Source organism: Manduca sexta, chromosome 2 (genome assembly GCF_014839805.1).
Source record: "Manduca sexta isolate Smith_Timp_Sample1 chromosome 2, JHU_Msex_v1.0, whole genome shotgun sequence".
NCBI lineage: Eukaryota > Metazoa > Arthropoda > Insecta > Lepidoptera > Sphingidae > Manduca > Manduca sexta.
In genome coordinates, this window is record NC_051116.1 from 522231 (window position 1) to 547899 (window position 25669).

Sequence of the window (25669 nt, forward strand, 5' to 3'; positions counted from 1 at the left end):
TGAATATTTGAAATAACATGCGTAAATCATATTGTATGCAGTATAGATAAAAAATTCAATGTTACCATAAATACTTAATATATGAAGAAACGTTTTTGTCGCTGCAATATTATTAGGAATTAATTTTATTGGTAACGTTAGAAAAATATGAAAGAAGTAAATAAAAAAAATATATTTTACAAATGAGAACATTATGTAAAACGAAAGCGGTGTTACTATATGAATATTAATTAGTTACAAAGTTGCATACACGATACACCTGTCATAGTAACTGACGTTTTTATTGGAATTCGGAATTCGGACTTCATCGCGTTTGTCCGTCGCGAATGTAGTAGGCGGAGCTCATTATAATTTTATTTAGTTTTTAACGCTCTCGTTCCACTTTTCGATGCTGTTCTTTTTTATTTTTATATGCGAAAAATTAAAATTCCACCCGTACTGTGCTCTCTTTGTTATGTGATGTTGTGAAACAGTGGTTTGCGTGTTTGATTTGTAGAAATATGATGTCACTGTTATTTTGTGCGAATCCTTGACGAAACATGAGTGTTAGTGTTGAAGCTGACGTATCCAGCCCTCTGTCAGACGGGCAGAGCACAACCCTGGACCCCACGACTTCGAAGTCTTCGTCCGACAGTCCCGATTCAAAGGAGGATGTTGGGGTAGGTCAAGACGACAAGTCCGAGTCCGAGGCGCCCAAGCCGCATCCAATGGCTTTCACCATCGATTTTGGTGTAGGAAAGGTCGATAACCGCAGGCTTGAAGAGTTGGCCAAGAAATCACAAGCCAGGCACCAGAGAGTGCAGTCTATGTCCGCGAGTGTGACTAGACCGACTCCGCCAGCCCAGCGACCGCCTATGAGCGCCAAGCTGCCTAGAAAAGCTCAAGGGTACAACTCTGAAGGGTATTTTTCATCAGATCAGGAAGATAGTGGCCTATCTGGTTCTATAAAGGCACGTAATTCTATAGCACAAAATTCTGCAAATGTAACAAGTCCTGTAACAAATAGGCACATAAAGTCGCCTTTAAACGACGCTGTACAGCCCAAACGTGTGTCCAAAAGCCCCATTGTAGACAGCATAATGTCTAGAAGCGAAAACTTCTCTCTAACCAGGCATGGCTTGAACCTGCCATTGAAAAATAGTTCCTATGTAAGAGATGTTCAAAGAACACCAAGTTACAGCAATTTGTTTCAAAGTAAGCCAATGGCGGACATTGCTGACCACAGTCCAGAAGGTGTGATGTTGACTGACATTTCCAGCCCTGAACTAGACATCCTCACGCCTGATAATGGTCTCTCTACTCCAGAACATTCTAAGAGTCCGTTAATACGGAAGCCTAGAGCTACTTCAGAAACTCCAGATCTGTTTCGGAAGTGTATGATGAAGGAACCATTGTACATAGATGATGATATCGACAGGCATTCAGATAACTCCTCAACAGGCACATATACTATAGAAGGAGACAATTATACAGAAGAGCAGAAGGCCAGGATGAGTATAGACAGGAAATTTGAAGCAGACTTAATAAATGAGGCGATAGAAAGCTCTCTTAAAACTAAAAACGAAAAAGATCCTGAACTAATATTTGATTTCCATCAAAGAGTGATCACAAAAGAGCCGCGGAGAGATACAGGCCTCCGAAGTCCATTAACCAAACAGACATTTGAGCTCCCCAAAGTGTCAAAAGACAAGAACGTTCTAGAGATCTCATGCTGCTACGAATCTCCGACTGAAAACGATTTAGCAGCGCAAACTTCCAAGCAAATAAAATCGACACGGAGCTATCTAGAGAAAATTAAGAATAGAGTGAGGACTATTACTGAGAAAACCTTTGCTAAGTCTCCTCCAAGGCACGAAGACGAGCCTGACTTCGGCAGCTTCACGTCAGTAACAACTTCAGGGGTTCTCAGCTCAAAATGTCCTCCGAAAGTTGAGTTGCCTGTACGCAGAAGATGTAGCCTGACTAAATCTGATATAGATCAGACAGACTACATTCATAGGTTGAGTAGAGAGTCTTCTGTGCCTGTTTCGTTACCAAGCAATAAGCTAGGCTTAGAGGATGCTAAGTTTGAGAGTACAGCACTCAAAAACGCCCAAAAAGCCCTTCATGAGAATGTGCCGAACATGACGCCAGATCAAATGGTGGGGAAGCTGTCCTATTTGAGCCTGAATCGGTGCAAAGGGGATAAGACCTGGATCCAGGATTGGGCTGAGAGCGTCAAGAAGTATAATAACAACACTCTGTCTGGTGTTGGGGATGGTGGTGATGATAAACCTCCACCAAGTCCGAAGCAGATCATCGGTAAACGTAAGTTACTTTTTTCAACACTATTGGTTTAATGGCAGTATTCTTGCCTATTGGGCTGTGGGTTATGGGTTCAATTCTCAGTGAGGACAATAATTTTAAAATAATATATCCATTTTAAAATGTAATATATTTTAATTATAATGTTTGCCTAGCCCTATAAAAAGGGGGTTAGAACCTTGGGTATAGTGTTTTAATTATTCAGGATAAGATATAGTCTTTAATTATATTAATTGAAGATATAGTATATCTATGAAAATTACGTCCAAATACGTTCATCACTTTCTTTGTTTACTTCTAACATACAAATGTAATATATCTATTTAATCCATCATATTTACAACATTGGAAGTAGAAATATATTTTCATACAACGAAATAAAGAGACGAGCGAGCCCTTCGCGTGATGGTAAAGGACTCGGCCCCCCATAAACAGCATCAGAACTTTAAATTACATAAAAAACATCTAATTGATAACTTTCTCCTTTTTTAAAGTCAGTGTTTCAAGGGAATCACAATATGTCGAAATTCATTCTCTCTGTTGTGAACTATTTAATAAAACTGATTGTGAATTGCCACATAAGAAATAGTTTAAATTCATGTGTCTGATTTCGAAATTAAGGCTTTTCTAAGCTAGGTGGAATGTACTGCGTTTGTTATTCTTAATCCTTATAATATTATTAATATTAGTCCTGTATTATATACTGTCCCACTGCTGGGCACAAGCCTCTACTTTTGACAGGGATTAGGCCTTAGTGCACCACGCTGGTCTAATGCAGATTGGTAGATTTCATACACATTTAAAATTCCTATAAAGAACTTCTTGGGTATACAGGTTTCCTTAAGATGTTTTCCTTCGCCGTTAAAGCTAGCGATAATTCACAAAGAATACACACTTAATTTTAGAAAAATCAGAGGTGTGTGCCTTTGAGATTTGAATCTGCGAACATTCTTCGTCTTTGCAGTTCCTTCAATCTTTACTGTGCTAAAATGTCGGAACTTATCAGTGCTGGTACAGACAGAAGCAATAGACACTGTTGTGATACCCACGTAATACATACTCTGTAGATAGACTCCACAGAAGTAACCTACCTTATTTAATGTTTGTATGGCCAAGTGTATAGGGAACATTGAAACCAAAATAGAGTAAATTTGCGGAAATTCCTTGCTATAGTAAGGATGCTTACACAACCTGCTAAAACTATTTTTCTTATTATCTTCAGAGTCTTGGAGACCTACATAATCAAATATTAGTGTTTGTACGGCCAAGTGTCTGGGAATTAGTGACAGCAAATGTAGCGCAAATTGGCGGAAACTTTTTGTATTTTTTTTTATAAAATTTGCGGAACCTCCATACTACAATAATGATGCCTACATAATCTGCTAAAACTATTCTTTCTTCTCATCTTCATATTCATAGCGCAACAGCGCAAAAACAGACCTGAATATTTGATTTCATGTGCAGTTTTAGAGCGTTTTCTGACATCATTTCTGGTACTACATCTCTCACAGCGAGCTAACATTAGCCAGATGGCGTAAAACTAAATTCTGCAGCATGCTTGAAAGGTTAATAGACCTCGTGCTGCAGTATTTCCCGAACCTTCTCGTGGGATGGTCTCGATGAAGTGAGAACACCGAATGCATTTAGCGATACATAAACTCAACAAATGACCTTTACGCGTTTATGAAAACTATTTATAAACATACGAAATCTGTTGCGTTATTTCGGGACACTGAGGGAATTGTTTCGGCGGAGATGCCAGTTATTGGGTTAATAGGACCGCGGATTTAAATTAACCTTGTGGTAATGGCGGTTTTTGGCCGGTGGTAGGTGTCGGCCAGATAACGACCATCGTAGATAAGTTGTAAAACCCACCATAGTAGCTCATGTGAGTGTCGCATTCTGGGATGTGTATATCGGGTATCGGACAGTCGGGCTTGGTGAGGGAAGTGTGGGGGAAGGAAAAGGAACCCTCTCAGGATTGATGGAAGGGAGGCTAGGAAATGTTAGCCAGCTCTCACAGGCCTCAATTTGTAGTTATAACCATAAGGTATACACACTGAACTGCGTGCCTAGAGCCGCAGATGCCCTTCTGTGCATGGGCGTGCATTCGGTGTGGAGAGCGCACAAGAATTGCCTTGGAAGGGGCCGGGTTAGGTTGATTGGCGAGGAATACATATCTTTCGTTAGTCGATACTCTTCTAGATGTCACTCCACTTCAGTAGTAGTACTGACTTTGTAGTGTCCATAGAAAGAACAAAATTGGCTTCCAAACTTCCCTCATCAGAATTCATATGTCTTGAAGCCCAAAAGATTCGTAATGTTCTCGGTATTACCGCTGTTTATGGCGTAGATAATATCATATTACCTAGGCTGTTTTACTAGGGTTGCCATGCCTCATCATCATCAGCCTGTTGCCGTCCTGTACGCCACAAAGCCCGGTCTCTTGCTTTATGCATCCAGTCGTAAGTGCCCTTTTGTGTAAGTCGTCCTGCCATCTTGCCAGAGGTCGTTACGTTTGCCAAGACGCGGTCTCCACTCTCGAACACGCTTACTCCAGCGGTTATCTGTTCTGCGACATATGCCATAACTCTCTCAAGCCAAATTGTGGTATTTATATATTCAATGACTAATATTGTGATCCAGAAATAAGTGAGAGCTTTTCTGAATTAATGCCGACACAATGCTATGTCAGCGTTGTCGTTTGTTCTTCTAGGCTATGTGTAATATACATTGTCGTAGAACAGAGCGAGTTAATGAGATAGTTAAATGTATTTGTATTAAAATCTATGAAGCCAGAAGTATTTGAATGCTAACTACAATATACCTTAGCGTCACGTGTTCGAGATACCAATTACAAATAAAATTTTTATGAAGTAATTGAAATACAAAAATTTTATGACATTAAATTTAAAAACTATTCCAACTACCAGCACATCTATTAATGGTCAAAAGTCTCGAGTCTAAAATAGATTGGTTGTTTCACAGTAAATTTCCATCTGCTATATGCAATGCTTGTCACAATATCTTCATTCTATTGAAATTCTTTATCAGATTACCATTATCGTCCGATATTGAAAGAAGTCGACGATGTCAGTATATTCGCTACTCCACATGTTACATAGACTTATACGAAATTCAGTTCCCGCTAGCGTATTTTTTTTGTAATCCTCATTTTTTTGAAAGAAAGATTTTATAATTGGGACATCAGTATAACATGTAAAGAAGATAAAAAAAAATGTTAATAAATATAACACAATTATACATTTAGATTGCTGCAGTACCAGCATGACTGATACTGCAGCTGCTTGCGTTTCGGATGCTGCAGATTCTAGGTGTCGCGTTCCGGGGTCAGCCTGTGTATATCCGGTTTCACAAAGGCTAAATATGTCGACTGGCGAGGAGTTCTCTTGTTATTCGACACTATTTGGATCCTACTTCACTTACAATCAGGTGCAGTGGTGCTAGTGGCGAAGCGTCCATACAATTCCTACCGTCTTCCCTTTTAGGTTTATTTACGTTTGTCTAAGTTTTTGTTTTCTGTTAAATGGACCACGTTATTTTAACTAAGGCAGTAATAATTGCTTCAGGTTACCTTTTGAAAAATTTCACCCTTCGCTTCTGGTGGGGTTGCTCAGTCGTGTTTGTATTCAGTAGGTCGGTTTCTGTTCTCCAACTGGTAGGCGCTACCCACGGCCGTTTAGGTTTCTGCAGCAGTTTTGTAGATGTACTATTCAGTTTGAAAAAAATACAGTAAGCTTTCCAGGATTACTCAAAATAAATGTACCTATGTAAAGACATTCCCCCTTATTCATAGACGTTTTTTATCGAACGACCGAGTAAGGCTGTGATAACAAGTCTGTTTCTCAGTGCTGACGTCATGGCAGTCTTCGCAGTGCGTAGACGTAGGGCCGTTGTGATTGGTTAATATTGAAATACAACAATAATAACCAATCACAACGGCCCTATGTCTATTTCTCCGTGTCGTTGGGCACTGAGAAACAGGCTTGTTATCACAGCTTTACTCCGTCCTTAGATAAAAAACGTTTATGAATAAGGGGGTTAGTGTTTACGAAATAATCTTATGATTTTTTGGTCTCATTTGTTTTTTTTTCTTAATACATTCATTCTATCTATACTTCTTTACTGTTATATAAACGGAAGAGTTTGTTTGAACGCGCTAATTTCAGGAACTACTGGTACGAATTCAAAAATTCTTTTAGTGTTGGACAGTCCATTTATCGAGGAAGCTGTAGGCTATATAACATCACGCTGTGACCTATAAGAACGGAGCATTCATGAAAATTTTTACAAAAACGGGAATTTTTTTTTCTTTTGGGAGCTTCTTGAGTATTCTTTTACGTATCTTATTTTAGGGTCACGAATAAGTCTATATTTATTACAAAATTAATGAACGTCTTCCGGCGTAATACCAATGTTCAACATGAATATGTCGGAAGTAATAACACGAACAAACAATGCTTGTCTTATCTACTGCATGCGTTATCAGCACTTTGAAACTGTTGTTGATAAATATCGGATGTTGCTCCGTTTCGTGCCTTATGATTCATATAGGCGACAGTTAGCCTAATTTACGAATTATGCACGTAATATTGTTTTTGGAAGTAGTGGGAGGGTACCGGGAACTCGGGCAACACTGAGGTTCCTATGTCGGGCATTATAAAAATACCGAGATTTGTTTATAATAATAATATCAGCCCTGTACTATATACTTGCCCACTGCTGAGCACGGGCCTCCTCTACTACTGAGAGGGATTAGGCCTTAGTCCACCACGCTGGCCTAGTGCGGATTGGTAGACTTCACACACCTTCGAAATTTCTGTAGAGAACTTCTCAGATGTGCAGGTTTCCTCATCCTGTGTGCCCTTGGGATTTGAACCTGCGGACATTCGTCTTGGTAGTCCGTTCCACACCCAACTAGGCTATCGCCGCTAATGATTGAGATTTGTTTACTGGTGCCAAAAATGTAAACGATATAATTTTAGCATTGTTTTATTAATCTCAGTTATAATATTTTTATTTATTCAAGATGAAAGTAATGGACGACTATTGGATATTTTTTTTGCTCGGCAATATGACTTTACTGTTCCTGATTTTAAGCTAAATGAACCCCATAGAAAGTGCGGGTCGGTCAAAGATGCAAGCATCTCCTGAAGGTCGGCATAGTCATGTCATGCCATCGGTATATATGTACTACGTACTAGATTTGGCGTTCCGAACATTCACCGTGTTCAACTGAATTGAACTGTTATCCATTCAAACTGACTTAAGTATGGTCAATATTGACAGCTTGTGGTTGTGTACGGAGTGGCGCTCATGATGTAAGAACTCGAGTCTAAGTGTAAACCTGGATTTGAATAAAAAATATTACTTAATTACTAATATTATTAATATCGGACCACGAACAGATAAAAAACATTAAAAGTTGTATATTTATAAAATGTAGGTAGATATTGTAACTCTGACTTTGCGGATGAACAACACCTCAGTCCCTCCCGCGACCATGAAGGATGCAAAGTTTTCGAAACGTCGGGAGAAAAGTAAAATATTAAAACCGCGATAAAATTCGTAAAATAGTTTAATTTAAGTGTCTAACATTCGCGTAAACTTAAGAAATCATTAAAAAAAATTTTAGTCAAATAAGTAACATTATTTGTTGTTCAAGTGAATAAATAGTGACGTTATGGTTGCCATTTTAGTTCAGATTTGGAACAAATAGTTTATATGGACGTACATCTATAGAATATACGTCAATGTGTCGTGCCAAATAATTAAATTACTAACCATCAGACTATTCATGGTTTTGTTTGAAACATAGCCGTAATGTGCAGTCTGTTTTTCTTCCATAGCATTGTCAGACCTAATGCCACATAAGTGGTTAGATTATGCGTAGGCTTTCTTCTGAACAGTCCATAGCCTAGATAGGCGGCGGAAAGTGGGCGATGTCAAGAGATCTGTGTTTTGCGAGCATTACTATTCACACACATTGTTCGTGCTAAATATTGTACAGGAATGGATTTGGGTGACTATGTGGATCATGGGGGGTTTAGACCCCCTATTAATGGCGAAGCTATCAAGTAAAAAAATAAACGAACAAACAAAGAATCTATTCAGCTTTATATAGTAGTATAGATAAATAAATCATTAATATTTGTAGCATAATGGGCTAAAATCTAATTATAATTAGTAGTCTTTCCTTTCGGATAATTTTACTTTTACCTGCCACAGCCCCCTATTCGTTTGTTATAAGAAAACTTAAACTTGTTACTGCCTCCGTAAGTTATACTATAGTGATTAGAAACGCCAATCCTGAAACTTAATGAGTCTCTGGGAAAATAGTTTTTTGCAACGCAGTTATCCAATAGAAAGATATTGTTTTATTGATTCGAATGAAGTTACTTATAATAAACAAAATGTTTTGCAATATGATCGTAGAATATATTATATTATAGTATATCCTGCACAAAAAATATGTGTAGTATACATATACAGGTCTTTATCTAAAGAACTATACACACTACATTTAACTTACCATTGGTCTCGTTCCCCGCTTTCGCGAACCAAATCCGCGCCTGGCAACTTATCGCGAGGAGATAAAACATGGCATATACAATGCAAGGCCGGGTCGCTATGTTTTTGATGTGCACGAGTGTTTGTTATCAGTTGTATTGTGTTAGCTGATAAAATATGATGACGTTGGATTTGCCGTATTAAAACACACGTATATTTTAATACTTATTGTTTTGGCGCCACCTTTGTTAACTCTTTTCCAAGAAGAAAAATCTGATCCTACATTTTTTCGTGTTAAACATACCACCTTATTCAGTTTTTGTTATATCTCAATATTGGCCAATCACAACGGCCCTATGTCTACGCACTGCGAAGGCTGCCATGCCGTCAGCACTGAGAAACAGACTTATCACAGCTTTACTCCGTCCTTAGATAAAAACGTCTATGAATAAGGGGGATAGTCTATAAGATTGTATAATACTGGTTTTGCTCGCGGCTCCGACAGTATGAAGTTTTCCGGGATAAAAGTCCCGCTTTATATTTTCCTGGGATAAAACTACACTATCGCCATCCTGAGACATGAGATGTTAAGTCTTATTATGTTCAGTAGTTACACTGGCTACAATTTTCTTGTCACAATGTATACTAGAAATTGCCATATTAGTCTAACGTCTGTTGACATAAAATGTTTCATTACCGAAAACTAAAATGTGTTGTTTAGACAAGGTCACCGACCCGGCTGAGTCAGCAATCGCCGCGGGTCAACGACCTCTGTCTGTAATGCCCGTAAATATAAGAAACAAAGGACCAGTTTGTTTGTTTAATGGGATACGTGTAGGGTGACTTGGATTTCCTATTTTTAAGGAACATTCTGATAGGATTCTAGTTTATAATTAGTATTTTTTTTAAAGTGTTAATTGTTTAACATTTTTTATTTTTAAATGCTCGCTCATAAATTGATGTAGTACTTAAGGATATATGAGGCTTTCTTAAAATACGGGATTATTATTACAAAGTATCCGTATTAATCCCTATTGGTTTCACCAAAACATAATGCATTTAAGTCTTCGCTGAATATAAGGTCGACTCGTAAAATACGCGAGACCTGGTCACCCTACATCCGAATGTGATTCAAGGAAGGAGTTTAGATTGGGTTATTTTTGTAAGCGAAGTGTGGATCAAATTTTAAATTTATTAGGTGTTACATATTATCTTTTTGTTTTGCATTTTTAAATCTTAATTACTCCCCAACTTCATTCCACTACAGTGCAGTGTAAAAGTTGAAATTTGCCGAAACGGAACCCGACACAACATATAGGTACTATATAATAAATCAGCCCTGTATGTCACACAGCTGGACACAGGTTTCCTCTACTACTGAGAGGGATTAGGCCTTAGTCCACCACGCTGGCCTAGTGCGGATTGGTAGACTTCACACACCCTCAACCTTCCTATAGAAGCTGTCTAGTATGATTGTAAGTAACAAGAAGGTAACCACATTTTATCTTGTCTACAGCCCGCAGCCCGCACGGCGGGACGCCTACAAAGATACCGAGTCCCGTCGGCACCTTACTACACAGGAGAACACCGGTAAGTCATCGCTTATAACAATGATAGCCTGACCAGAAAAACAAAAAACTTCGCCATGTTGTAAAACTTGGAAAAAAAATTGATTTCGTAATGGAGGCGAAATTATTTTAAAACGCAAAAGCTAAAGTTGTGATCTTAAGTCAGGTTTTTTATATTCCTGGTCAGGGTAATTATTCCCCTATCACAGCACGGGCTGGGATACGAGGGAACATAACTTACGACTAGTGACTACCATTCCGAGATGGTATCTAAATCGTTGCTATGGTAACCGAAAATATAAGTTAGATAAATATATCTAAGACATGATTAGTAATTTTATATATGTAAAGTGCACAAATGTCCCAATTCGAATTTAATTTTTTGATGCTATACATCTGGTAGTAACTAAAAAGGATTTAAAAAGAGGGTAGATATCAAAAATTCTGTTATAAAACTGCTGATTATACAATATACATACCTTAGTCATAGTTCTATAAATAGACCCAAATTTGACCCGTAAAGTAGTTTGAATAGAGTGTTAAATAATTTGTTTTGCTTATAGGATGAAAGTCAGAAGAATTTCCGTATATTCACAATGTTTATCCCGATGGAGGGACGGGAATAGATATGTTTGCGTTTACGTTTATATTACGTTCGTACGGACGGACTGATGTTATGTAGAAGCGGATTTGAAAAATGAACTCTATGCTCTTGTGATAAGGTTGATTGGGAAGTTGAAGTTCGAAATATTTTTGTAGTCGCACTAGATGAAAAGCTTGCGATGGGTTATTAGCAACTATTATTTTTGATACGGTATTAATTTATTATTATTTATTAATGAGTCAATAATATAGAATAATATATCACTGCATCGTATAAAAAATAGTTTTGGTACACTATTGTTTTTATACGAATTTTAAATTTTACAGTCTCACTTATAAAAAATTTGCATAGCTATGCTTAGTTAAAACAGAAAGGTACTCGATCAGCTGTAAGTCAAAAGCCGCCATATTGCCTCTAAAAAAGGTTTAAAATTTCGTCGTATTAAATTTTAAAGGCCGAAATATCCATGCATATTAATTATTTTTACGTTTTTCTTTCAACTGCGAGAACTAATCACTAACTAGACGTGAATTTAAATTCTTTACTTGTCAATACTTGTTTAGTTACCCAGATTAAAGGTGAAACAAAATGTATGAAAAATGGACCTTAAGCTATAACCTTAAACTAGGAACCGGTGATGTTTTTGACAGCTATTTAAGCAATTCTTAATCACCTCTTAACGCTAAAAAAATATTATAAGTAAGACTGATACTTAATGATCATTCGAAACAATGACCTAACACAAAGACTTATTTGCTAGCACTATTATGTTAGTCGACAGGATTGTTTTCCTTTGAATGACAGACGAGCTTTCCCTTCGCCTGATGGTAAGCGATACGACCGCCAGAAGAAACACCAACCTTGAATTACAAACTACTGTTTGGTATTCCACTGCGCTCGCCATCCTATGACATGGGATGTTAAGTCTTATTATGTCCAGTAGTTACACAAGATTTGAACTTGTGTAGTCAACATTATAATAATAATATAATATCAGCCCTGTATTATAATATACTGTCCCACTGTTGGGCACGGGCCTCCTCTACTACTGAGAGGGATTAGGCCTTAGTCCACCACGCTGGCATAGTGCGGGTAGACTTCATAACATTTGATATTAAAATATTAATTAATTAGCGACCCGCCCCGGCTTCGCACGTGTGCAATATTTCTCCACTATTTAATGGATGTTATTATACATATAAACCTTCCTCTTGAATCACTCTATCTATTAAAAAAAAACCGCATCAAAATCCGTTGCGTAGTTTTAAAGATTTAAACACATAGAGACACAGAAAGCGACTTTGTTTTATACTATGTAGTGATGTTTATTGGTAAAGGAGTTTGTATATTTTAAATAAAAGTTTTATTGCTAATGTTGTTGTTATTGTAGTTAGAATTGATTATTTGAGAAAAGATACATTCACGCCTTTTATCCCCAAAGGGGTAGACAGAGGCGCTACTGGTGCATCAATTTTTCGCCATGCGTATTCCGTCCCATAATGTTATAGCAGGCGAGCCTATCGCCATATCGGGTAACAATTCCAGACTTCGGACTGATACATCGCGCGACCCGGGGATCGAACCTAAGACCTCAGCACTACCAATCGTAATTAACAACGCCAGCGAGGCAGTCAAGATTCATTAAGAAAAGATGCAACAGACGATGCAACAGATGATGGAACAGAATGCTTGTGTATTGCACACACTTGTGCACTATATCTCCAGCGTAGCTGATCACCTTTGATATTGGCCGCCATGGTCGAAATTCGACTAAGGATTCATTAATTTTTACAGCGTGACACAGCGCGCCGCGTTGCGTTTAAGACAATAAAAAATTCCATACAGAATACCATTACTAATTTCAAAAAGAAAACGTAACACGAGTTAAGAGTTTACACAGTGACAGAGGATAAAGCCCTTGATGTTTTAAAAACGACCGTAATTACATACATCTTTGTGATTCAAAATTCAGTGTTGGTTCGTCCTATGGGTAAAAATAAATTAAATAAAATTCTTTATTCATCACGTAAGCGAACATAGTTGCATTATAAGTCAAGGTTCATAAGAATTATTATTATTTAAATAAAGTCGCTTATATAACTAAAGATATTTTATATTGAGGTAGTCGTGTAATATCACACGAGCTGTTTGCTCGTCTCATTAATTTGTAAAAAATATCGTTGAAATAATGCTCCAAACTGTCTACCTCGGTTTAGGTGATAGCAGTTAAAGTAAGTCTAGTATCTTAGTTTTTTTCTTCTAACACCGAGAAATTAGTTTACGGACTACCGACTAAAACCCCGCCATTCGACTCTCCCCCTAATTTCGAAGGTCCAGGGTTCACTATTGCATGCATGCAACCGCAACCAAGTCTAGTATCTTGGTTAATCCACTACTATCACACCTGTTTGCTCGTTCGCTAGTTTTCTAAAAAACAACGAAAGCAGATCAACTATCTTAATAAACAGAAAAAACAACGAAAGCAACTATTTTAATACAGAACAGAACAGAATGATTTTTAATCTGTACAATTGTAATTGGACAAAATATCATTGCATTTCAGTTTCAACACAAAAACTAAACGTTACGCACGACATCGACTATAAAAGTGAACGTACCAAATATTCAATGGACATTCACATCACACGATACGATAACGACACGATGTATATACGATTATCGTTAATTCAAAATAGCATATTCCTTACTCCAAAGGACGATGATGCGATAAATACGAATCATATATGTATGGGAAGACTTGTTTGCTTGTTAGCAGCTTATCCTAGCTTGTTAAAGTGACTATACTGATTTTAGAATAACAGTAAATCAACGAAAGTAGTACGATATTGCGTAAGTGACAAAAAATGTTTAATAAACATAGAAGTTTAGTATAAGTAATTATGAATGTCAGCTTTTTTTGTCATTACCGCGGTATTGCATTATCCCCGAAAATATTATCTTATCTGATCCCCGTCTGTTGACCGGAGACGTGATTCTTTGAAACCTGCCACAATAGCGCTTGTTTCATAACATTTTCGATGATGTCATATAATGTCCGTAGGGCATATGCAATATTGAACGTCCACTAATTTTATTATATCAATGACTATTGTATTGCATAGGCAATAACCATTGACATATATTTTTTAGACACGAACGTCTATACTATAAACTATTTGTTCAGCGCTAAAACATCAAACGTCATATAATCAAACTTTTAAAACATGCAGCGCTAAAGCGCTTTAAATAGCTGTCAATATTGACACCATTCTAAAGTCAGTTTGAATGGATTGCAGTTCAATTCAGTTGAACACAGTGAATGTTCGGAACGCCAAATCTAGTAGCTATGTTACAACAATCGTCACGGTCTCGGACCGTGTGAACGGACTTTTTTTTAACACAAATTAATCATTTTTATTGATCGTAAAATTAATATTTTTAACACTTAAAACTGGCACATTGGGTGTAAATCTTTTGAATATTAAATGCGAAAGTTTGTGAATATGTTTGGACGTTTATTAGAAGTAAATTCGCTGAATGGACTTGTTGAAAGACTTCCTGGATTGACATTTAACCTATATACAGCATATAGCGCTTAGTAACAAAAGTACATTGTTAATCATTCTAAATACAATAATTCAAATGCTATTATGCTGCCAGTTCACATGATATTATAAAGAGGCTCTGTACCTATGCAACTTCAACAAACACCACAGATAAAAATGTCGAAATAAAACAAGATTAATATTGTTATATTATATGTAGTTGTAACTTCTAAACTATAGACATTGTAACTGACTTTTTAGTCGACCAATACCTCAGTCCGCCCCGTGACCATGAAGGCTTGCAGTCCTTGAACTCGGGAGAAAATTAAAACAAAATAATAGTTTTATTTCGATGCCTAACATTTGCCCAAACAAGAAATGATTCATATCAATGCATACAAGGTGATATTTTATTCCCAAAAAAGTAAGTTTTATTTATATACCGAAAACACTTCAACAACAACACAACATAGTAATAATGAACCTGTTTAGCAAAATTAGTGCTAAAGATATAACGAGGGTGCGGTTTCCTCTAAGTAAAATCTCAATTTAATTATGCAAGTGTTAGTATCTAGAGTGGAAAAAATGGAAAGTGCACGTTTCTCTGCACGCAGTACGAAATGTTAATTAATATGTATAATTATTACGAGATTACATAGGTAGTTAATCTTAAAGAAGGTGACGGTCAATGGCTTAACGTCTTTTACGAAATTATAACTAAAACATGCCGTAAAATAGAGTGAAAACATGCAAAATTGAAGTTATTACACAGATAAATTGAATGAATTCTTTTATTATAAAAGTTCAATGTGAAAGGAAAGAAAAAATATATCTAGACAAATTACATTTAATCAGTTCATCTATATACTGAATGAGTCAAGAGTGTTAAGGAAAACTTTCGCTATCTCACTTGCACGCTCGCACCATAATACCGATGACGTCACCATATAGCGCACAAGTTTCATAACTTGTTTTTAATGGTTTTGTAGAATGTGTTCTGTTTTGAATTCCCATTAAAGTTTTCTGATAAATAATGAGCAACTATGCTAATTATGGCAAAATACATTGCAAAAACATTATCCGACATCTGGGCTCTGGTCGGGCCGGTAACCAGACAGATGTTTACAAAACGGTTCTGCATAACATCTCACGATCTTAAATAGTACAAAACAAATCCGCCAATGTTTGTAGCGCGTCTGGGTTTTCGCAATCCGATCACATAACAATGCTAGTGAAGTTTTTTGGGCCGGCATATCAGTCTTTTCGCCACTCGAAAACTATAAAACAGTAATGTAACCACAAATTCTATTTTCGTGACATTTTCTGGGATATTGATCGAAAATGTACTGTAATAGTCTGGTATAAAGTTCCAATTACAGTGTAAATTATTGAGGTATATTTTGGTCTAGCCGCTTAGTGCTTAGATTTTATTTCTGTTCAAATTGAGGAAGTTTGTTAGGCATTTGTTAGTCATGTTTACAGCAATAGTTCGAATGTCGATGCCCGTTACTTCGCATAGTATAAAGTTCACATGTTTGATTAGGTGAGTCGAAACTATAAATAACAGCAACAATAAATTGGCTAATGAAAGGGCTCAAACTACTAATAAAGCGTTGAGATTTTTATACGTGCGCGGCCAAGTGACCCTGCGCCTGATGGTAAGTGGAATGGGGTCCAGTAGAACGTCGACTGACGAGAGATGATTATCCCTCGGTAGTCGACATAGTTATGCTTGTTGGAACCGGATATACACAGGCTGATCCCGAAACGCGACACAATTAAGTGAGCCACTATGGCGGGTTTTAAAACCTTGTGTACGGTGCTCGCTCTCCGAACGGATATAAAATATATCCTACCAGCAAATTTTGAATGATATTAATAGATAAAAGCGCAATGCATTTTGATTAATATCTTAATTTAACAGAAGGTTCAGATGTGGGCTTTTGTGTATTGACCGCCTTAACTGTCATCTTCAGGCGAGCATGCAGCTCGTCTCGGCATTCAGGTAAATAATCGCAGATGAAAGTTGTTTAACACGCGAAAACAAGACCCAAAAAAGCCTAAAATTGCTATTCAAAAATTTAAATAACACTAGTTAGAAAGTGAAATTCATCTGTTAAAATGGCCGATTCCAATTAAAACGAAGGTAACGCAACTATAAGTATAATTACACGGCATATTATTATAACTTGGGCTTAAAATTAACATCGTATAGCAAACGGAAATAATAGATAACATCTGTGGAAATAATGCTCTTTTACATTTTACTAGTATAATACTAGTGAATTTAAGACGTGCTAAATTTATTCCAAAAGCGGTAATAATTTAAAAAATCTCAGAAATTTTATAGGCAAAGGAATCTAAGATTATACAGCCTTGCTTTCTGTTTTTGTTACACTCTTTATTAAATGCTAGTATTGGGTAACTTTTGTCAATGTCTTGGTGCTTAATTATAATTCGTTAATTTAATTAAAGTACTAAATAATTTCAAAGTTTTTAAAGTATTAGCATACCTAATTTCTTAATGGTTCCTAATTGGTGGCAAAGCAGGTTTTATATATATAAAATTATTCAGTCTACAGTTGAACTCAACTAATTCCAGCGTAGGAAATAAGCAACATTCCTTTACACATTCACAAAAAAAATATATTACGAGAATTTGCTACCGCTATGCCGAAAAAGCGGAAACTCTAAAAATCTGGGTCTTATTTTTATGTTAAGTATTTTAAGCATAATATCACAAACACTTAAATTAAAATTTTAAGTGTAGCTTCGACCTAATACCAAACTGTTTAATAAAATATAGGAGTGAGATCTTAGTGTAGAGAAAATTGACAATTACCACGTCTTAAATAATGTAGAGTTTTCTTAAACCGAACTTTTTTAACAATTTATTGGTGGATGTCTTTAATACCAGCTTTGTAAAACCGAAATTAAATTTGCCAATAAATCTAAAAAAGAATCGCTGAATGAGATCAAGTTCAATCGCGATGAGTCACTGATGAATACTTTCGCGCGAAAAAAGGCGCGAACGCAAACATACCAAAAATGGCCGCCGTACGGTAGCGAGTGAATCACAATGGATGTTTTATTTTTATTTATAACTTGATGTAACGTGTCATTGGTTTCTAATAAAATGCAACTGTAACTTAACGTTTTGTTAAGCGAAAGCGTTGTCATAGATAGCAAATTGGCCATGTTGTATATAGGTTTCTGGGGCGATGCCTGTGTAGGCTGTACGATTTATGGATAAATCAGACCAACACTATGGTTGCAAACTAAGTAATTTTTTTCCGAACAAATTACACAGGTAATTGTTTATCTATTCAATTCGTGAAATTTAAGAAAGTATAATTTTAGTAGTCGTCATAAGTGTGAACTGGCTGTATATCTTTCCGCTTTTAAAATCTGGCAAAACTGCTAAATAATTGACAGAATGGAATTTATGTATGCGTGAAGGACTGGTATCTATGGACAGGAACAAATTAAAAAAAGTACAGAATGTCCAGGACCATCTTTATTTTAGCTTTTTTATTACTAAAACACCGGAATCCTATAAGCATCGGCACAAATCGGCCACTCCGAAGTTATTGTTTCTGTGTATGGGAAGCGAATTGCGGTCCCGCATCGAATTGATAGCACGGTTGTAAAATCGGGTTGTTGGCCTTGGTTTTCAAGAGGCTAGATATTTTGGCTCACATAGATATCTTATGTAATATCGTAGTGAATGTCTTTCCGCACTTTATTCAAAGGTTTATGATGACTGCTGTAAAAGTAAGGTGGAGAAGTTAAGTCAGATTTTGTTTTCAAAAGTATAAAATTAGTGTAACTTTGGTTGAATTATATATGCATTATAAATTATCATAATTCATTTTTAATACAATGTTACAAATAATATTATGTATATGTATAATTTTCCCTAAAATAATTAGTGCAACAATTTTACGTGCTAAAAAAAACACTACAGTTTTATTTCATCTATAGATTTATTTATGCCTAAGGCATTCTCTGCCAGACAGCCAAACACAATGCAAAAATACATGATGTCAAGTTTGAAAAAGAGATCTTTATTATCTAGTGTAATGTGTAATTCCATCATCATTTTTAAACATAAGTGTCCTGTCGGGGTATGATCGTCATTAATTTAAATCAGCGCCACACAATGAGATCATTAGCGCATTGGGCAGATTACTAATGCAATTTCGCAGTAGGTATTTTCAGCATTCCGTATCTTAAATAGAGTTGATAAACCCGTGTCAGGTTTCTTTGAATTCCAAAAATGAAATGACACGGAAAATGTTTCTGAAATATAAAATTAGTATTTACATATTTACGAGACGGGCAAGTCGCTCTCCTGAGAGCATCACGATGCCCATAAACAGTAGTAACACCAATCGAGTTTTGAATTATAAAGGGCCACGTGGCATTGCACTGCGCTCAACCTAATTTTTTCTGCATTAAAAATTAATGTTATGGATACCATTCTTGAACCTGAGGAGCGGAAGAATGATTATATCAGACTCACCGGCCTTCCGACATAGATGTCATGTCGGACCTCTACCAATTTTATGCCGCCGTACCGACTAAAATCTGCCGTGACTTGCGCACGTGAGACGGTTCCGGGTGGTCGGGAATGCTTCTGAATTCTCCGGACCCGTCTCTACACGGCTCATCTCTTTTGGGATCCAGAGAATGATTTTTAAATAAGTTATTCGAAATCTTTGCATATTCCTGCCGTAACTCATAAATATATTTATTTATTTAAAACTGTATTGTACACTATAAATATGATTTAATATAGTACATAATCAAGTTATTTTTGCTACTTCAATTATAGATATGGTGATATTTTTAATAGTTTAACACTGGTCTGGTCGCACCACCGCAATGTCTATTCTGCCGCCAAGCAGCAGAGTGTAGTCACTGTTGTGGTCCGGTTTGAACGACATTGTAGCCAGTGTAACTACTGGACATAATAGGACTTAACATCTCACGTCTCAGGATGGCGAGCACAGTGGAACACCAAACAATACTTTGTAATTCAAGGTGTTGGATGGTGTTTTTACTGCTTATGGGCGTCGTATTGCTTGCCATCAGACGAATGGCAAGCTCGTCTTGTCATTCAAACAGCAATAAAAAAAAAGAAACGTTAGGGACGCTTGCTCAAGGCTGTTTGCTTGTGGGAGGTTCTTAAATGCAAAGTACGGAACACGTCACGGTTGACTGGTTCGCACCTGACCAATTTTATGAGCTATTCTTTTAGTACAATGAGTAATATAATCTTGTTAATTTTTCCTTCCTGTGTAAATGTCATCTTTATATTAACATGTATCATACTTTAAACACATGAACTCATAAGCAGGTAAATATATGTATGTATGCCATGCTTCATGATACTGCATCAGTAGAGGTATAATTTACCACAATAAAATATATAATGAACTAGCTTTTGCTCGCGGCTTCGTCTAAGCGAAGGAGTTTTCCGGGATAAAAGTCCCGCTATATATTTTCTCGGGATAGAAAGTAGCCTCTAACCTTCCCAGGCTCTTTAACTATCTCCATACCAATAAAAATCCGTTCAGTAGAGTCTGAGAAAATCGATCACATACTGACAGAAATGGGGACTTTGTTTTATATGTATAAGATTAATCCCTCCTAGTCGAATTTAGGCCGCGACTGACAATTTAAACAGCCAGGTACGCAGGAGATATTATAGTGTACAAGTGGGTGCAATACACAGGTGCTCTCTCTGTTCCTTCACTCGCAGTCCGGTGAGACGTTTTACTGTCCATCCAACGGCTATAGGCAAACAGAATGCCAACAAAGTTATACACTTTACAGCCAAGTACAACGATTATTGAGAAAGTTACGTAATTTACAAAGCGCATAGTTGTTAGTTGTTTAAAACACTGCAGTTGCATCGTTATTAAATTTTTTTAAGCTAGAATAGAGAGGTGCAAACACACTTATCAGTACAATTCCTGTAAGCCAGGATCAGCAGTGGCATTGCATGACACCGAGCGGTAAAGCTCGGCGAGTCTCAGGGAAAATAATTTGTCATTATCCCGCAATGGAATTATTCAATAAATAGGGAGGAGTTGGAAATATTAATTGTCCACTTCCATAGTAAAATGGGAGACTAATAAAGAACTAAGGAGGCGTTTGAACCTCAACCATAGGGACGTTTACAACTAGTAAAGTTTTAAAGCACCCCGGATAAAATTAAATTAAAGGATCCTATCACATGAGCTGTTAGATTTGATTACAATAGGCATGGCAAAAACTCCGGAAACCGCGGTAATTCCGTCTAGTCTACAAAGTCCATGTAGTATACAATCCAGGAATGTATTGCATATTGTTTGAAATGATTTTGCCATTTTAGGCTAAACTAAAGAGATATTAGGAACTATTTTGTCATTGTACTAAATCCTGTTAGTGGTTCCACCCGTGACAAAATCCTTTCAGGAATGAGAAATGTTGCACACGGTTCTGGGACGAAGTCTTCTAGGAATAAAAAGTACGATTGCTCATATTTTTGGTATAAAATTACCTTTATTAATCCAAGACGTCCTGAATTAATATAATTAATACCCTAGGCAATGTGTGTGTTTAATTCTAAAACATCTAAACATCTTCAAACAAGCCGCCATAATTTTGTCAACTGGCGACCATTGAGGGATAATCATCTCTCGTCAGTCATTTCATTACATTGTCACAGATCAATCAGGCGTTTGAAACAAATTGGCTTATTATGCAACCTGCCGCGACCTATTGTAACAAATGCATTGTACGTTATGATGGGTCATTTATTTTGATCAGATCACGTTAGGTACGTCGGTAATGTTTATTCATGTTGAGGTCTATTTGTTTTATACTTATAGCATCTTTTTTAGGTAGACTTAGGTTTAGCATAAAGTTAAAAAGAGGTTATTTCCGATTAGCAGATGATCATTAAGTCTTTTTATAAGTAGATAAGAAATTCAGAATTATTTGACATCGTAGGGTCTCGACTTTCTAAATATTTTACTGGCGAAGATTTGTAATTAGCATAGGACTATATCTTGTGTTTAACCTCTGCTAATGTAATTTGTATGTAAAGCTTCCTAAAATTAATAAATAAAATAGTTCAGATTTATTTGATATAATAGGGTCTCGTCTTTCTTATATTCTTTAGCATAGGACGGCAATGCACCTACAATTGTTTTCTTTAGGTATTCACCGGTGATAATTTACCATCAGGTAAAACAACCTACCATTAAACAAACAATTTTTTTTTTAAAAACAAAACTATTTTTTATTTGAATTCGGCCAAAAGTAAAGTGCCACAGTGTTTACAGAAAACAAAACGGACTCAGTTGTTGAACACTTCCAATTACTACACTCAAATTATACCTAACTTACATGCCTCGTGTGACGCAACATAAAAAACAAATACCAGAGATAATAACAATTTAAAAATTCATAACCAAGCGGACCTCGGGTTAATGATGCTACTGACCGCTTTACCTACATTTTTTAGATACTTTGGAGAACCTTTATTATATGGTAGCTTTTGGTGGAATAACGAAACATGGTCTTCTGTATCGATATAAAATAAATGCTTTATTCAACACGTAGGCGGACATAGTTGCATTTATTATAAGTCGAGGTACATAAGAATAATTATTATTTAAATAAAGTCGCGTAACTAAAGATGTTTTATAGTGGTCATAAAATAAATGAAAGATTATGAAGTAAACAAAAAAGCGAGCTTGGGCTGGCAGGAAAGAAGATGTTTATAATCTTAATAAACATAAAGGTAGGAAGGCGTCGCGATGTATATGTATTACGTATCAGATTTGGCGTTACGAACACTGCCTGCCTAACTAAAGTGTACTGCAATCCAGTTTTGGTTGCCATTTTACTTGTATTCTATTTAAAGCGCTTTAGCAATGCATTCAGAGTTTGGTTAGACGTACTACGATTGATGTTTTAGCGCTGCAGCGAACTTTAGTTATATCTCCAGATTTTGAACAAATAGTTTATATAGACGTTCGTGTCTATCGGTAGAATACACGTCATTGAACTTTTGTGATAAATTGAACTTAGGAACATCAGCTTTAGAGTTGATCGAATCGGCTCTACCAAGTTTATAAAGAAAAACTAATTTTAATATCATTCTTGAACACTTCAACCTTATGATTATTAGACAATTTTAAGTAAGTATATCAGTGATTTTCACAACCAGAACTCATTAGCGACTAATATTTAAAAAAAAATACACGAAATTTAAAATAAAAATGTGCTTTGTAAAATGTTAAGTAGGCTATTTGAGAGTACGCAAGATAATGATTAAGTTGTCGCCATCTGCGTAGATGAGTAGAGTAAGCAATTTGGAATAACGTAAATAAAAAAATATGGAACATTTCTACCAAACATTTTTTTTTATTTGTGACCATATGATCCTAAGTGCTTTAAATTGGTGAAATTAATGATAATTTCACACGGTTTTAAATATCAGCTGTCATCCAAATTAATATATTTAGCTTTTACAGACATGTGACGTCACACAGTTTTTATTCAGTATATTTTTTATATTTTTTTTTCATGAAATACATACCTATAAGAATTAAATTTAATGAAAATTTTTAAGTTCTGTAGACACCACAAAATAATTTGATATGGATTTTATCCTTCTGATTAAGTAAACTTAATTATAATTTGTTAAAAACAAAAAGAGGAAAATAACAAAGCAAACATTGATTGTAGTAGGACTATCGGGAATTGTTTTAAAAATTTATAAATGATCATTGAACAGTAGGAAAAATGTGATTACATCCATAATCCAATCACAACACTTTCCTGTATCTTGGCGCCAATTTTAAATTTGGAATCTCGCTTTTTTAATGTTTTCTTTTTTTTTATTCTGTAAGGAACCGGCTTAGGTCAAAAACCATGCTGCCACGTCATAAGCATTGGTGGTTTTATATGCATAGAGCTAGTGATATTTTTACTTTTAAATTTCACTTTGGTAGTGTTGTAATTCATAACGCATGCCGTCGAATATTCCTTGAAGCTAACAATGCGTTGAGTCACGTCGCGGCGTGCGTTGGCCCCGTCTCCTGCGCATGCCACAAGGGATAATTTCCGACACACTTTTATTATTAAGTTTTTGACTGCGATTGTCTCTGATACAATACGGAAATTAAATGTCTGTACGGATGAATATATAAACTGTGTTGTTTAACGTAATTGGTTGTTATATCTAGACATATTCAGCATCCATATTTACTATTCTAAACACGAAAGTAGCTGTCTCTGTGTGACATTTTCACGTTTGAACCAATGAACCTATTTAGATGAAATTTAGTTTGGAGATAGTTAGAGACCCTCGGAAGAACATAGGTTATATATCTCGTGAAAATATATAGCTGGCCTTTAATTCGGAAACATTTTTCACTCAAGCGCAGCCGCGAGCGAAAACTAGTGTATAATAAAATTACCAAAATGTAAAATTTACTTGAATACATTTTGATTCAATTCACGTTCTATCGCTTCATCGAATTGTATATATTGATGAATGTTGTATGTACAAGTTCATATATAATTTCAAATATGTAGAGATGATCTAACAATGATTATTCATTTACCCATAGACAAGGTTATGTCTTTAATTCATCGCGAAACTTCCGCGATGATGTATAAATATTTTAGTAGGCGTTTGTTTGTGTATGAGCAGTAGCTTCTGTCATGAGATAGGCTAGTGTGGAAGCTTTGATAATTTGACACGTGTTTTATTTAAATGATTTATGTAGTTATAAGTTTTATTGTAATTACATCTGGATGTCCTTATTAAATAAAATAGATTAAAAAATAAAATCACAAATTTTTTTAAAACATTGTCGATTGGAATACATTGAATCTTGTCAGACAAACTTTGTTACTGGTGGTAGGTCTCTCATATGTGAGAGTCCGCCTGGGTAGGTACCACCGCAATGTCATTTCTGCCGCCAAGCAGCAGTGTGTAGTGACTGTTGTGGTCCGGTTTGAAGGACATTGTAGCCAGTGTAATTACTGGACATAATAAGACTTAACATCTCATGTCTCAGGATGGCGAGCGCAACGGAATACCAAAAAATACTTTTCTTTTTATTTGGTTTTATTTTTTTTGTTCTTTAGTCATTATTGTAATCTTTTAGTTAAAATTGTTATTATTTTCCAACAATATACGTCTTTCTTTGTCTCTTTACTTTGTAATTCAAGGTGTTGGATGGTGTTTCTACTGTTTATGGGAGGTCGTATCGCTTACCATCAGGCGAACGGCAAACTCGTCTCGTCATTCAAAGCAATACAAAATTGATTCTTATATATAGATAGATAATATCGTATTAAGTTATTGTTACTGATGTATACCTACCTACTTATATAAGTATTAACTTTACATTTTGGTAAACAATGGAAACGGAACCAAGGCCATCTTTACAATAGGTATACAATGTAAGCCATATTATTATTATTATAAATAATATGGACTATGGTTCATTCTGTTCAAACTTGGTTTATAGGCACTTAGATATTGTATTCATTTGTTACTATATCTATACATATTATAAAACAAAATCCCCTTTTTTGTCTATCTGTATGTTATCGATTTTCTCAAAATTTACTGAACGGATTTTTATGAAATTTGGTATGGAAATAGTTTAAGATCCTGGAAAGGTTATAGGCTACTTTCTATCCCGGGAAAATATATAGCGGGACTTTTACCTCGGAAAAAACTCCTTTACAAGGGCGAAGCCGCGAAACCGAATGAAAAATTATTTCCTGATATGAAAGTTGAAATAGATTGTTCTTTCCTTCATTAATATCAATCTGCGTATGATGTCATTGTCATTTATAACTAGCGAATTGCAGTTAACTGGGGTTGTTAACACAGTACATAGCCGATGCAATATTATTGTCGACTGCGGCCTGGGCCTTACAATAAACTTGATTTTTTATGTCAAAAAGAGTGAATGGTGAATTTTTGAATGAAAAGCGACCGAGACGGGTGAATGAATGAATGAAGGCCGAGGTTTATTGCTAAGGTCATGGCAAAGAAAGGCGGCAAAAGATTTGTTTGCTGTTTTTTCTTTGAT

General features: G+C 36.0%; 1 protein-coding gene across 3 annotated transcripts in view; it reads left to right on the forward strand.

Moving 5' to 3' along the window:
- The first annotated feature begins 241 nt into the window (after positions 1–241).
- LOC115453042 overlaps positions 242–25669 on the forward strand; it is a 55684-nt gene continuing 30256 nt past the window's right edge. For all 3 annotated transcript variants that reach the window (XR_005112245.1, XM_037437916.1, XM_037437919.1), the window contains exons 1-2: positions 242–2307; positions 10352–10425. Coding sequence is in view for 2 of the 3 variants with exons in the window: in XM_037437916.1 (XP_037293813.1) it covers positions 540–2307; positions 10352–10425 (1842 nt within the window). In the remaining variant the exon portion in view is untranslated. The remainder of the gene's footprint in view (positions 2308–10351; positions 10426–25669) is intronic.